At 40.2% G+C, this 15963-nt stretch overlaps 1 protein-coding gene across 2 annotated transcripts in view; it reads left to right on the top strand.

Moving 5' to 3' along the window:
• LOC133522739 (serum response factor homolog) overlaps nucleotides 1-15963 on the top strand; it is a 325153-nt gene that overhangs the window by 25922 nt on the left and 283268 nt on the right. For both annotated transcript variants that reach the window (XM_061858168.1, XM_061858169.1), the window contains exon 2: nucleotides 5363-5605. In XM_061858168.1, coding sequence (XP_061714152.1) covers nucleotides 5363-5605 — 243 coding nt within the window. The remainder of the gene's footprint in view (nucleotides 1-5362; nucleotides 5606-15963) is intronic.

Below are 15963 nucleotides of genomic sequence, written 5' to 3' on the forward strand. Positions count from 1 at the left end.
AAGCTGTGGTCATTAAACTTACCTAATAACTTCCACTAGACAAGACCGGTACTAAAAACAAACATCAGTTCATTTAAGATGATAAATAAACGTTTGTATCAACACTTTTTGCAAATCATAAGAGGTAATTCATGTGTGAAGTCTCTGACAGACGTTTTTCATTGTCAGTCAACCGTTTAAAATTTCTCCTCGCGAATTTTATATTTTATTTTTTGACGAGGCGCAATTTAGTTTCTTTCGGTGTTTCTCACGATCTTCGATAATGTCTATTGTCGTGGCTGGGGGTCATAATGTAAAGTAGATTTTAGCTTTAGCAATATTGCTCATCTTTGCCGTTAAGCTAAACCGACTGTGCTTATTTTGTTTTATGAATTTCGTCTATGAACTGCTGTTTATTTGCTTGATTTAGTAAGATTGTATTTTTCATATGTATCCGACTAACTGGTGAAATCGCTTTCGTTTTCCTTTTAAAAGAATCCATCTTTAACTAGCGTGTGTATTTGATACATACATTTTCTGTTTTACTCTTTCTAATAAAAAACTGTCTTCCTACAGTTCTGGGCATATCTGGAAAATTTCACTTTAAGTCGTAGTCGTATGCCTAAATAAAATTGCATATACCTATTAAAAAACGTCTCAAATTGCTCAAGCTTATGACGAATTTTACATGTTTGACATTTTCATAAATTTTGTAATTGCCACTAACCATCCCTTATCTAATGGTAGTTTATATGAAAATATTTTTTTTACACTATTGTTAACACACATATAAGTACATTTAGCCATGTCATATCTCGACTTTTTATACCCACCTAACTCGCTTCAAAAATGCTAGACATCATTTAATTGTACCAACTCATCCATACTACAGGCATTTCATACATCCGTCGCACGTTTTCCCAGCGCTAACTAGGCGATCATCTTGTTTATAGAGCTATTAGTTATCGTGCCATCGGATACTGTATCTGATCTCGTGGTCGGCAAAAAGTGCCGGTTTCATCGCCTGTGCAGGCGCAGCATGGCAGGGCTGCTATCATTTTAATACTTGTACTAAATATTTGGGTGTTTTTGACACAATAATCTAGCCATATAGCTATTTTTCTTATTATTCTATCTGTTTTAGTTATAGATAAACCATGTACTTACATTAGGCGGATTTGTAGAAAATTTCAAGGAGTACTGTTATGTATTAATCATGTGCCCCTCCCCTTCATCGACATCAACTTCTCCACATTCTCCTAATATGCTACTACTGGGACAGTTTTGCTCCTAAGTGTATATAAAAAATTGCAAATTTCTGTTGGTCTGGACTGCACTTTAGGTATCTACAAGACTGTAGCGCATTGAAGAAATTTATAATGTTGGAATTCTTCTTCCAGATTTTAAGTATAATATTAAAAACATCGTTATATAGATAACGTACTTAAACTTTATGATCATAGCAGAATTCTGTCCGCTAAAACTTTATTGTAATGCAAGTCTGTCCTCTATGGAACGATAGTTGAGTTGCGTTAATCAGTTGTTGGTGCAACCGGCCCTAAGAGTGCGACAATTAAGCAAGCATTCGCGTCTAGACAGTGATTTAACATCGATGACATCACCTATTTAATCCCCTCGATTTGTTTGTTAATTCGCACCCTGAATCGTAAACGTTACGTTCGGTTTCCTGTCGTCTGTTACACATTCTGACACATAAACCTCTTACAGCGCTACTTAATTCATAAGTTGATAATTAATATTGTAATCACTCAAGTTCGTAATGACACTTAATTTTGACAGATACAGATTGACGTTTATTTTTGAAATGTTCGACTACGGGTGAAGTCGGTTGTTTCCGTTACTACTTGTACGTGTACGCACCGAGCTTGTTTCGCAAATCTGGAGCATTTTGCTGCATTTTAGACGCAAATGTCGTAATAGCCGTTTGAAGAAGAGGCGTTTACGTCATTTTGTGTCTTAGTGTGTTTATCCGGCGTTTTTTGCACTTTAGATAAATCGCCGATCCGTCAATCTTTACTAGTGCAAATATGATTTTCGCTTACCGGATGATTACGTCACGTATTACTTGGTATTAATGTCTTGGTAATGAGACTAATGAGATTATAGAAAGTTACTTAATTATTGTTACATGACTATTTGGGCGCGTTAAGTCGTATTAATTTTCTTGGTCGCAAATTATCCCATCCTGACTTTCTTTCTCTTTCAAACTGTATCTCATACTCATAAGATTTTAAGTGATGAATGTTTAGCATATTTTTTTTCTAAAAAATCCTTCAGTTTGTATAAAATAGTTGGACTTTTAACCTTTACAAATGCCTCCCATTCCTTTTCGACGATCCAAAAAAGTATTTCTCTTGACAATATTTTATGTGCTAGATTGTAAATGATTCCCAATGTCGCTAAAGAACTCAGCCATTTGGACATTTTAAAATTCTATCAATGTATTTATGACAATCTGGCAACCCTAGTGCGGGTCAATGGCGGAGTCAAACGAAGGTTAAAGCTAATCATGTTTAATCCTATTATTGGTTTTACTTCGACAAAGTCATTTATAACTGTAAACCTGATGATGGCTCGAGATAAACTTGAATCGATTCTTTCAAATAAAGTGTCTTTATCATTCTTCATTTTTCTTACACTTTAATAGACTATGTTAGGTACGTCTTGGCAGTATAATGCCAATACCTGGCAATAAAATGATTTTTAATAAAAAGCGTACATTACCACGTAAAATTCATTATTACATTGTTTCGTACTTATCGTTACTCAAAAAATGGGGTCGTATCCAGCATCAGGCATTCCACCCGTTTCCTCGTTCATCATTCACAAGTTGCTCATTAAAAGTGCATTTGTAATTGTCAATTTGTTGGCCAATCCGAAAATCTGTCCATCAACACATTACATGCATTCTAACCCTTATTACCAAACATTAAATTTCATATTTGATCAACGGGGTTTAAGTTAACGCTGTTGTGTGAAATTTGGGAGTAGAATGTAGTTAATTATGTGATGCATTAATCATTGAAGATGCTGGTTATTGGGTGAAGAGGATTTGCAAAATTATATTGATATGAGGTGTTCTCACCTTGTTTCAAAATTTACTGGCAATATACGAGTACGGCGTGTATGCGATCGATTTTTCTAAGGACTGGGCTTGCGTAAGGACTTTAAAATAAAGTCAAACCAAGATAAGTTGGCAGTGATTTTAATAGCCCAGACAGTGCAAGTGTTATTCTAAACGTCAAACATCTATGAAATTATGACGTTTACTTAACACTTGCACAAGCTGGGCCCTGGGCCATCAAAACCAACTTAGCTTGGTCTGGCTCTATACCTTCTATGCCTCTGTGTATAGGATTCATAGGACAGCCTGTGCCCATCAGGTGGTTTCCAACGAAGAGCAGTAGGTTTGTACGAGTATAATTAATTATTATTATTAAATTAAAACACGTTCGGCAATTAAGGCTCAACCTTAATATTAATTATACATATATTATTAAATTCACCCAAAGTCTAGTTCATTCGAGGTCTTAACTTAATGTGTTCTGGATATAAATCTTGCAGTGATAGGTAACTATATTTAGGAATACTAACGGTGTTTTATGAAATATTTGCAGTTCTTATTATTATTAAGTCTTTAGGTTTTTAGGTTTTTCAATTTGCTGTTACTGTATTGATGGACAGAATTATCTTATATTTGATCAAATGTTGCTTCATATCCGCATCAAATTTGATATTTGATTGACCCGTGATCTTAGACCTCCATGAACAAATGTCGAAAACTTCTCACTTTGCATTTCCCACGCGTTTGATTCATAAATAGTTATAAGTTCTAGTTAAAACAACAGAAAAAAATGTCTCTGCTGCAAAACATACATAATGGGCAACAGTTTCACATTATTATGTATGATTTCGTTAAAATCAATTCGACCAACTTGAACAAGTAACATTCAGTTACAATGAGACTTTGTAATAGTGACCGCAATTGTGCTTATAATATAGTTTCCTTTTACTTTAACATGTGGTCCTTAACTTTGTTAGACGATCCAGATTGAGGGCATTCACAACCTATGTTCTGGAAGTCGCCTGATTTAAGGGAGTAAGAAACTGTCGTTGCGATTTCTGCAAACCTTATTGACAGCAGTGGACGTCTTTTTGCTGATGAGAACTTGATGAGCCCTCTGTATTTTAGGTACCTATTTGATATGTCAATCGCATGTATTCTAAAAAAAGTGAATATGATTGTAATCATATAGTACAAAACTGTTTTTAAATTTATTTGTTTACTATTGCTATCGTTAATTTTGGTTGCAAGAAAGCACGCATATTTTCGTTATGCACATATTGATGTCTATTGACACATGCTTCACAGTATTAAAACACAACTTTAACCAACGTACATGAACCTAGCAACAATGAAACCGTCGTGTATACCAGATCAAAGTAGAGTGGTTACCAAAGATCAGTATCTTTAGATCACCAATAGTGGGCGATAGGCGACCGAACGCTCATTACATAATCGAAAAGCGAATTCTAACCAACATAACTCTGCGTTCAGAAATCAACAAACACCGTCGCCTAGACCTGTATTGCCCACGCACTAAGGTTTGCATTCTAGTTTACATCAATTTGAACATCAAAGGTCGAGCTACTGTAGTTTTGTCAATTGTCCGTGTCAAATTGCTCTTTATCAATTTGCTGTCCAAGAGCGCTTAAAACTTGAAGCTTAAGATTGAATGTTGTATGTGTTGGGATTTGCTTACGTTTGTGTTTGGAGGCGGTGTAGGCGTTCGGGCGCCAGTGGGTGTGATAATTCCTCATGCACACACAAAGAGTGCCGTGAGATAGTGATATGCTCCCGAAACGTGCAGAGGTTTGCTTACGAATTAGCCGCGTGGGAGAGGTAAAAGGTCACAAATTTAAGGGTAACTTTAACTACTGGATGTTAAAGCTGTAAAGGTTTTATAGGGAATTGGCTCTAGGTTTTTGCCTTGAGCGTTTATGACGCCGACCGAGAGTCGGACATGTAATCGCACGTGGGCGGGAAGAAAGTTTTGTTTTACGATGGAATCATGCAGATTCGCAGGTTGGAGAGATAAATTTTATTTAACCAAGTCGTGTAACATCAATTCTTTATCGTATCTGGTACTGTGACGTCCGAGAAGTACTTGCAGTCAATGATAAATCTGATTTTAAAAATATGCTTGGTCAAGATGTTCGTCTATGGTAGTGAAATCGACAAACTCGCACGATTGCGACTGGTGCTAGTCATAATGAGTGAGATATAGGGCTGTGTGTAGGGCTTTCCTTTCCGAGTTTTCTTATTTGATGCAGTTGTTAATAGTATTTTTTCCATTCTCAGGCGTACGAACTATCAACCCTGACGGGCACACAAGTGATGCTACTAGTGGCCTCAGAAACGGGGCATGTGTACACGTTCGCGACGCGGAAGCTGCAGCCCATGATCACTTCGGACTCGGGCAAGCGGCTCATCCAGACGTGCCTCAACTCGCCCGACCCGCCCACCACCAGCGAGCAGCGCATGGCCGCCACCGGCTTCGAGGAAACCGAGCTCACCTATAACGTAGATAACGAGGATATGAAGGTGAGGCAACTGACATACCCGTCGTCTATCCAGTACCCCATAGAGCATCACCCGGGGCTAGCGCCGTCGCCGCTACAGCAGTACCACCAGCACCCCCCCTGTCCGTCCCCCCTCCCTATAGGCTCCCTCGGACAACCCTACTCCCACGCCCATCTATCACACCCCCACATGTCCCATCATCCTCAACGGTAGTTCAGATGGCACTCTTGTTAAGCCCAGTTTAGCGAATTGACTTGCAGTTCGTCGTCATAGTCACGTTCTAGATAAGTAAATTAGATTAGCGAATTTTTATAGAGTATTTGTAAATAATTCAAGTTTGACTTGAGAGGATCCGAAATTGCAATGTGCAGTGATGCAAGTATTCCTCGAATATGTCGGGTGTAAGTGATTGCGGATGGTAATTGACAGGTCGCAACTGATCGCAAGATACGGGCGTCGCGGACGTGTAAAATGAGTTATGAGCTGCCACACTTTCTCGCTTCTGTTGAAAAATGTTTTACGGCAAGGGACCAATCGTGACGTTGTCAAAGCTGCCCGTATCAATACTGATTGATTGATTTCAATCCTGTCAAAAAACAAACAATAATTCCACGGCAATATGAGTCCGATGCTCATTTTAAGCTCGCATGAGGCGATTAGACGCTGTAATGAATCTCGCATCGCTCATTGAATTAATCATCCTAAAAATCCTATCAACGAAATTGATGAACGGTGTCGAAACGCATAGAGTAATATTCGGTAGTAAAATAATCAGATTCAAAATCGGATTATAATTAACGCTCTCGACCGGTTTATACGGGTTTGTGACGCCTCGGATCGGAAATGGGAGCGGTGGTGCGCCACTACCGATTCATTATGATCGATGAATCGGCCTTTCATTTATTGTCAATAAAAAACATTCGTAGCTTTAATAATCGCGATTATTCTTGAAATTGGAGGAAGTGACTTCTAAAAATATAGCGGTTACGTGTTCAATGAAGATACGCCCCGAACATTTCTTTTATGTAATTACTTGAGGACAGGACACATTCTCTATACCGCTCTAGCGTGGTGTCAGTAACTAGAGACAGTTTCCAATTATCAAGGGAACGCGCTGTCGCCGCCGGTCCCTCGTGATCCGGATTATCAAGAAACTTAATTGAAAATTACTTTCGGACACCGCTAGTGATTCTTATAAATTCCCCTGTCAAACTTGACCTAGCGGCGTATCCCGGTAGCTTTCATATTTCGTGCCGACGCTATTAAATTTGAACCTGATACTGGTGTACCCAATATTGGTGTAATCATCATTAATTTAACTGTTTTCATTATGTGCCGCGAACATTTAATCAATGAAACGCGTAGCTCAAACACGGACCAAATACGGCGTAGTAGCGCCATTCAGTGCTCGATTCATCCATTAACGCCGAACACACCTTGTGTTGCTAATCGGACACTATTTATTCATCGATTTGTACTCAGTAGCCGCTCTCGCTGCGTCGCATCGATTGCAGCAAACGATTAATTCCCGCTCTCATTTGCATACCGTTTTAATTTCGAACCCATCCGGCGCCCACTGCGCCTTCACCCCGACCTCGAATATCGCTTGTCAGCTCTGATATGTTGAAATCGATTACGTCGATTCACTCGTTTTGCGTTCGCGTCGATAAAAATCTCTCCCCCGGTAGGTCCATCTCTTGACGTACGGAAATAATACGTCCGCGACGATATCCATCGTTATTGTTCATGGGGCGTTGATAAGCAGATTCGATTGAAATATTCACGCGGTAATTACGATTCCAAGCGATAACTGCTCCGCTCTTTAGATCTTTATCCGTTCTGTTTTTGTGTTCTATTCATTCCACATCTTAATTCGTGACTCGGGTGAAGGCATGTTCATGTTTGATATATTATTTATATTCTAAGGCCGCGTCTAGTTGGGCGTCTAGATACAGTTTCACCTGCCATCGCTCGTAAATATGATGCTTTACGTATTCGCAGCATGCGGCTCTGAGGGCGTTTGTTTCGAGCACGTGAAACTCGCGATATAGCGGTCGTAGGATGCAGATGCTCCGGCGCATGAATTAGCGGTGTGTGCAGAAGTCGGTCAGTGCCCCCGCGTATCCCTAATCGAGCGTCGGTTTCGTAACGCTGGGGCCACTCGAGATTTCGCTTTCGGCGTAGTCCGGGAATCTGCGGTGAATTCTTCAGTTCTATTTTAGAAACGGATGAAAAAACGGCTACGGAGATCCCGACACGAGTCGTAAATTCCTTCGCTTTTTTAGATAAGCGCTCCCGAGGCTGACTCACGTCGCCTATAACGTATTCCGCGTACGCGTGTCTATCCCGCCGGTGTAATCGCTCGTTAGTCGTCTCGCGCCTCCTTTATTAACTTATCAATACCATTGTTTTGATAAACGCCGGGACGATTTGCTGACTCATTGCATTGTGCTCTAATGTTCGTACATAATTGTCCGGCTGTAAGCCGATCGCCGAACTAACAATAAAGCTAATTTGCCTAATAGGTGCGTTGTAATCGTCACCGCGTGTGGTTTAAGGATTAGGATTATTCAGTCGGCTTTCTTCACCGCTCCTCGGTCAGCTCTTAATGAACGTTGTTCTAAAGCTATTGTTCTATGTTGTTTCTATCGTCGTTTTCTAATCCCTGTTTTAGTTTGTTTTGATTGTGTCAGTACAAGCATTACCTTTAATTGTGTACCGTTGTTTAAAACTTCACCTGATTAAATTTTTTTATAATTAATTTTTTTTTGTAGTATTATTAGCACAACGCATCCTGCCGCGTCTGGTACGATCATTAATTTATTATTCCACGCGTGAACGCACCGTTGCTTCGATTTTTTCGTAATTATTTAATGTTTGCAAAATTCGCATTAAATGATCGGTTCTCCCCTGTAATTAACATCCCGCCGACCACCCGCGAGAGATCGATGGTCACCGTTAATCCGCGAGATGGCATGCGCCTCGCCACGTCGCCGGTGGACAAATGAAGAGATTCCTCGAGGAGTCAATTTGGTGAAATTTCCGCGAGAGCAATGGCCGTCGTAAATTCGATTCGCGCCGTCATTTAGGTAATGGATCAGCCCATTAAGCGAGCGTGCGGCCACAGGACGATACGGCGACGTCGTGATAGGAGCGCGGTCGGACGTAAGCATCGTGAAACGATCAAGCGTGTGGCACGGATGCGTACAATAACGATTCGAGCGCTGAATCTGCGAACGTCTCTTAGGTCAGTTTCCCGATATAAATGCAAACGTAATACCACATTTAGAAGCCCGGTGTACCAATATTTGGCGCAGATGTTTTTATTAATCGTTAAAACAGTATGGGCGTTCCGGTGCGTTGCGTCCTAGCGTATTATTTTAGGCGTCGAGGCGCACTCCGTGCACTATTACAGCGGCCGCGCAGCCGCTGTTGCATAATTCAGACACGAGCCTTGCCGTTTGCATTCCGATACTTGATATGTGCTTTCACATGTATTTATGGACAAGATTTTGTGTCTCCGTAATGTTTGCCGAATAAATAAATTGTGTTTAAGGCATAAATACAATGGGCGCACCGGCTTCCCTCGTTACGTCGGCGACTGCAAAGTCCGGCCGCGGCATGTCACCGCTGAGATATTTCGCTGATGCGTCGCTTATTTCGTTGTTTAGGGGCTTCGTTACACTACGCTTTATGTCCTCGCTTACAAATTGGCGTCCGATCGACATCGGCGGGTGGCACAAATCCAGTAAGAAATTATTCTACATTGTGCTTCATGCTCCATACAATTTGACACATGCATTCGTATGCATCTGCGGCGAGATCGCGGGAGGCGCCCGCTCGCGTTAAGCCGGCAGCGGCGCGCATCTAGTCCCCGACATCATTATCTGCGCGCCGCATCATACGCAGGATTCCCCTCACATCTCACTTACCGCAATTCTAATGATTTGCAACTGAGAGGCTCCTTTGTATGCAGACGACGGGCGCTGAGGTGCGACGCTATCCTGAGGAATCTCCCTTCCGCGAAGTGCCGATGCTCTAATTGAAATTTATTCGTGGTCTCGGAAACAGTGGAGGAGCCGGCGGGCGGACGCGGCCCGGGTGCCCAATGCCGTCGCCTTCTAATCCCATTAGATTAATGAATAAGCGCTCGGATCGTCCAGCTTGTTTAGTTATGTATGCGCTTGCGATCTCGTTTACCGGACTCGCTCGGGACGCGCCTCATCCATTATAGATTTAGCCTGGAGTGTGCCGTCCGCTGGATATGGCCGACGTCTATGTCATTTCGATAATTGGCCCGCGATTATATTTCCAGTTGCGCACTTAACAAACATCTGCGATAGATCTCTTGATTGGCAGTTGACGATTGCGTCATTGACTTCATCCAATTATAACGTTGTGCATTATTCAATTCTTAATCCATTTTTTGCATGTTAGTATTAAAACTGCGGGATTGTTTCGCCGAAAACGTCGGCCCACTTCCTAAAACTAGACGGGAGACGCAGAACGCAGATGGTTAAAATTAGGCGCGCGCGCGCCAGGAATAGAGTAAAACCGCTCGCCGCGTCACACCGGCCGACTTCGGAGATTGTGTTACACATATGACCATGTTGCAACGCTTGCGGAAGATTCCTGCACCATGACTGACTGCATTGAATAAGCTTATCATTGTTATTTGAGACACACAAGTGACTAAAACGGATATTTTGTTTTCAAATTATATGTAGGCGTTTCTCTTCAGTGTGGATTATGATGATTACTTAAAATTGTGTTGTGAAATTTAGTCGGCAATCAGCAATCCCTTAGTTTGGTAATTAATTCTCAATGTAAATTTCAAGTGCTTTTCATTGTAATGGAATTCCCCTCTGCCCTGCTTGTCGCAAATGCATGCAATGTAATCCCATTGGAAAACTCATGCAATTGTTTATCTTGTTCTTCTTTAATAAGGCTTTTATTGAAACTTTTTTTTTATGCAAGTAGGTACTGCATCTGCGATAAGCAGGGCAGCCCTATTATTAATTCCTTTCACCATCTCAGTATACCTAAACTTAAATTAAAATATGTCTAGCCTGTGAAATTCCCATTAAAATCATAACTCATTGTAAGGTCACAGTTCAACCCTCGAAGTGACATGAATCCGAACATTGTTCAACAAACAACGAAAGAAATAAACCAAACTTATCGGTCATCCTTTTGTATCGGCATCGCGATGCGCTTTGGCGGGCCCATTACTATCATAACACCATTTTATTGTCCATGGACGTCTGTTAAAGGGGTTTTGTCGTGGTAGGTTCGAGGTTGGCTATTAAAGGAGCGTTGGATAGGTAGTGCTGCGGCGTAGTCGGGCCTATAAATTCAAACTAACGTGGAGGCTCTACCGTTAGCGCGTGGGAATGATTGGGTCCGAGGCTTTGTTAGGCCGATTGTCCACTGGAGTAGATGCGGCGATAGCTGGCGGTGACAGCTACGTGGGAACGCTGGTTTCGGTGCTGTGTGTACGCTACAATGGCTAACGGATGAACGGACGTTTAGCAAGTGTACAACAATCTTTAGATTTGAATCTTTGTTTGCGTTGTGCCACTTAAAATTGCTATATGCATTGCACTGTACCTACTGAACTGACGAGGCGAATACTAATAATGTGCATGTGCACCTGTTATATCTTGTCAATGAGTCAGTTTCATGCATATACCTTGAGAAAGACTTTGTATTCTCTCTACTTTATCTGAATAAACCTAAAATGAATTTGATTACGGAGCAAATTACAAAGAAGCCCTAATAAACCTCATTCAAATGATTAACATACCACGTCTGAAAGTAAGACACTAGAACAGTTCAGAAAAAGGCCAGGAAAGTCTATTTGCGGCATTTCCGGGACTGGATTGGCGTGTTCTATCTCCGCTCGGGTCAGATTGATATGCCATTCGATAATGAATCGTGCCGCTTTTGATATAAGATCCTTCTTTTTCATAATTGTAAATTAAACGTTAGATCGACTAGTACATGCTTATATTAGTCTATAAGAGTACATGATTAGTCTTCCCGTAAATACGTCATCAGTATTATAAAAGGTTATTGTTTCTCCTGTGTAAGATTTATGTTATGACACTTATGACTTTTAAAGTTAATTGGAATATAATAGCAAGAAATCTTAGTTAGACAACCAACACATTAACGAAAATTGTTGTCAATTTTTATTGTAGGGTAATCCCACACAATAATCACTGGCCGGTAAAAAAAGTATCAAAGACCTAATACCTACCTTTCCATGTAACGCTAATTGTCATCAGAAAGATCGACAGCAACTCTCAATTCTGAACATCTCGTCATTTCAAAACGGCTCAAGTATTCTATAAAATTAATGTACTTACGCCTTTTCAAATCTGAGTATTTTCTATGCGCTTTGCATTCGCCCCGCGCCTGCGCGATACGCGCGCTGCGTGCAACACAATAATTCCGGCATACATGTAGTTAAATGAGCCGCAGCGGTCATACATAAATCATGCGCGGGATCAGGTACGGACGCGTGCTCGGGTGCTGTGATAAGCCGATCAATAGGGTTTTTAGGGAAAAGAAGGCACCAGGCTACTAGGAAGATCACTCCAATTGGACATACCTACATATATCTCTTCAAGTGGTATATGTCGTTTTTGAGTTATTGGAATTTTGATTTTATTTCAATTAATCAAATTTGAAATTTAAATGACATAATCGGTCGGGAGTCGACGGCTTACCACTCCAAAGGATAAGATAACTGCAAAAGATGAACCGAAAAATAGCTTTCTAACAACAACAACAACGGAAATGGTGAGTAGGTACAATTACTTCTTCAGGAGTGAAACTGATGGAGAAGAAAAAGGTTCTGAGAGAGAGAACCCTAGAGAAGGTGTAGGAAACGGCTCGACGATAAAAAATTGGCTGAACGATATTGAAAAAAAAAAAACAATATCAAACATTCTGCTATAAATTATGTGATTCGTGTCCTTAATTATGAACAACGTAAGGACATTGTATTAAATTCATTGTCAAAAATCTTTTCCGTATGCTGAAATAGAAAATAAACTTGCTCTTCAACTTAGTTGTCTGAGCTCATGGCGGCTTGACTGTTACCCTTTGTGCAGCGCAACTGAAACGGGGACCGCCGAAATCCCACGACGACTCAAATGACAAATGCCTAGTTAAGGCTCCACTAAAACACAATTATGTCCACTACGTGCACAGAAAGATTCCCACGTCGGAGACCTCCGGAACTAATCCCCCGCACGTACTAAAGATTAGCATTTGAAAGCTTTGTTTGTGCAAGCTCGTCAATAGAAAAAGCTGTGATGGATCGGCGCAAGAGCACAAAGACGGATTTGTTTTCAGAGCTGAATAGGATGCGAGTTAGCAAGACGCGTGCGGAATACATTATGCTCGCTTATTTACTGGTTTATTTAAAACAAGCTGATCGCTAAGAAATATTCTACGGAGTTATGCGCTACGAGATGCTGGGATCATAGATTCCAGGCTGAGGCATCCGGCGCGAAGGACCACTTGTAGACGTTAAAATGTGGTTTACAAACAAAATTGTAACTTATTAGAGGCTGACTATAAGAAGCTATTGTACTTAAAATCTGTTTACTATTTATTGACAATCGACGATATTATAAGCACTTTTTGGCTGAAAGTTGAACATAGAACGCCAAACGTCGTCTGAACGTCGTAAATGCAAATAAAGTCGAAGCGAGTTCAAAAACTCTTAGCAGTCTCTTAAAAACAGACACAACAATAAATTGACATCCAATTTTATAGACAGGTAAAGTTGTGGATAAGCGAAGTGGAAGTCACGGGCACGATTCACATAACAGTGAAATTACTTATTATTTAGTTCACCCCTCATTCATTCCCTTGATGTATTTTTTAAAGATTTCGCTAATAAGAAAAAAATATAGAATTAAACTAAGTTGCCCAGGTTAAAGTAATGGCTGGCTCGTTGCAACCTGCTCCAGTTATCCAAATTACTGTCATTAACTATCAAGTCAAGCGAAAAAACTGTATCAGCAGAACCAGTTCGTTTTCACTAGAAAACTCTGGGAGGGTCACTGGTTGGATTCCAGGAACTGTATGAATAAATTATCTGTATTGTCCGAATTTATCATTCCGATCGTTTAACGAGTATCAGTGAGTGTGGTGGTAGGGTCGGCGGAAATCTTAGGTTGAAATTCTGGGAAGAGCTTTTACTTGTGTGACGGACACGGATATTTATTTCTGAAATATGGACGTCTCCTAAGTATTTAAGGTGATTTATTTATCCTAAATATATAAATTAAATATTAATCTAGAGATTGATGTTTGCATACTTCAAATACTTGACGGCCTTTACACTGAGGTTTGCGAGGTCTTCAATCCGTCCCTTGAATTTGGTGAGAGAGCATTCCAGAAAAATGTGTTCGACCGTCTGCTCCTCAGGGTCATCACACACGCACTGAGGGTAGTCACACCAGCCCCATTTATACCAATGCCAATTTATGCGATTTATTTCACTCCATACCCTACGCGGTTTTTCCAAGCCAGGTGGACGTCTATTTGGGTGGAGTGTGAAAAGTTGTTCATCCTTAAATTGTTTGTTTGTGTTTAACTTTAAGATGATAACTATGTACTTTATAGTCAACAAGAAAACACAACAAACCCAACTAAACTCACTGTGGGGTTTGTGGGATTAGAGTCCTTTGTGTATGCTCAGAGAAGAATGGAAACCAACTATGAAAATAGCCTGTGACAGATTTGACTAGGTTTAAGCTGTAGTTGTCTCGTTAGACAAACACAAGAAAGGCAGACATCAGAGAATAGCGGCTTGTCAAGAGCAAACTGACAGAAAATGTTACGGATCTCTAAGTCACAGAGGAGACTTCGAAAATTTAATTTTTATAACTCCATCACTGTCATTTCTATATATACAAACCGATAGAAATGAAGATAGACGATTTTCGACATTTGGTGTTAGCTTTGAATCCCAGGGAACCTAGCTAGATGACAATCGCCATCGACAAATGCCAAACGAATAGAAAAGTATGTATGGGGATGACGTAAGCTACGAAAAGTCACGTGACTATTTCCATACATTATTATCTTCGATTGGCGCTTTCTATCAACGATTGACATTTTGGCTAGGCCCCAGCACTTGAATCATATGCGCTCGCGAACTCAATATGAACACTCGCCCTGGATTTAAATGATCGTTATCTGACGGCTACATTCGAATTTCAGACCGCACTTTCCAATTTAGGATTGAACGATTTCAAAAACTTTCATAACATTTTGTAATAACTTGCTAAAGAGTTAATTTAACACAAATTAATATTTAAATTCGGTTTTTATGGTGTCTGGATTCCTTTATCAGTCCTCGCTAAGTGCTTTTCTCGTAACATATAATTATCATTAACTTGTTATATAGTTATCAATTATCGTTTAATTTGTTTTTAAAATCATATATAACGTTCACTAATGTAACGCAGAAAATCGTGTGCGCATAATAGTTGACCCATTAATAATGTGACTGTAACTTTTTTTTTTAATTACCTAATTTTACTGAAAACTACGATTAAGACAAAAAAACAAATGGAACTGAAGACTCGCAATCCTAATTCTATTGCTGATTATAGGTACAAAAAAATCACCTAAACACATTTGGGAACTGTTAATGTATATTTACTTAGACGCAACCAGCATTATTACATTAAATTAATGACTAAGTCCGTATACTTTAAAGAAGGTTAAGAATTAGGGTTGAAATAAAGTTAGTTTTTCATCATCCACTGAAAAACGATTGATATATGAAGAGCTATATAGTAATGTGCGGTTTCCGAGGAAGTTCCTTCCGCGAACGCTCTAGTTGTGGGATTAAAATCTACCTAGTCCGTGTAAAAGTTTTCTAATAGACTTTAATCCACCGGGATATGGACTGCGATTGATTACCTTATGTATTGTTTTCAAGCTCCCGATATTTCGATGCAGTCACATATATCTTGTGAATAAGGGTACACCGAGCGCGGTCTACACCACTTTGACACTCACCCGCTATCTCCAGTTACCCGTGAAACTGTGAACAACGGTCCATATCCCGGTCGATTTAAGTCCAGTGAAACTAACCTTGAATCATTCAAAACTGTTTTCTAATAGCTTTAGGCGTTTTCGTCTGCTCGTTTTCCTCTTTTATGATCGAAAATGTACAGGTTTCACCCCTGGACTCCCTGGAGTAGCGATTATAGGGTGTGGTAGCCGTTCTATCCGGTTGTATGCTTATTATAAAAGTGGCATAAAAAAATCGGAAATTCGGAAAACGAACCTAACCTTCACGAAACTGTTATCGTTCAAGTTTCGAACGCCGGCAACGGTTATGT

Source organism: Cydia pomonella, chromosome 11 (genome assembly GCF_033807575.1).
Source record: "Cydia pomonella isolate Wapato2018A chromosome 11, ilCydPomo1, whole genome shotgun sequence".
NCBI classification, from domain to species: domain Eukaryota; kingdom Metazoa; phylum Arthropoda; class Insecta; order Lepidoptera; family Tortricidae; genus Cydia; species Cydia pomonella.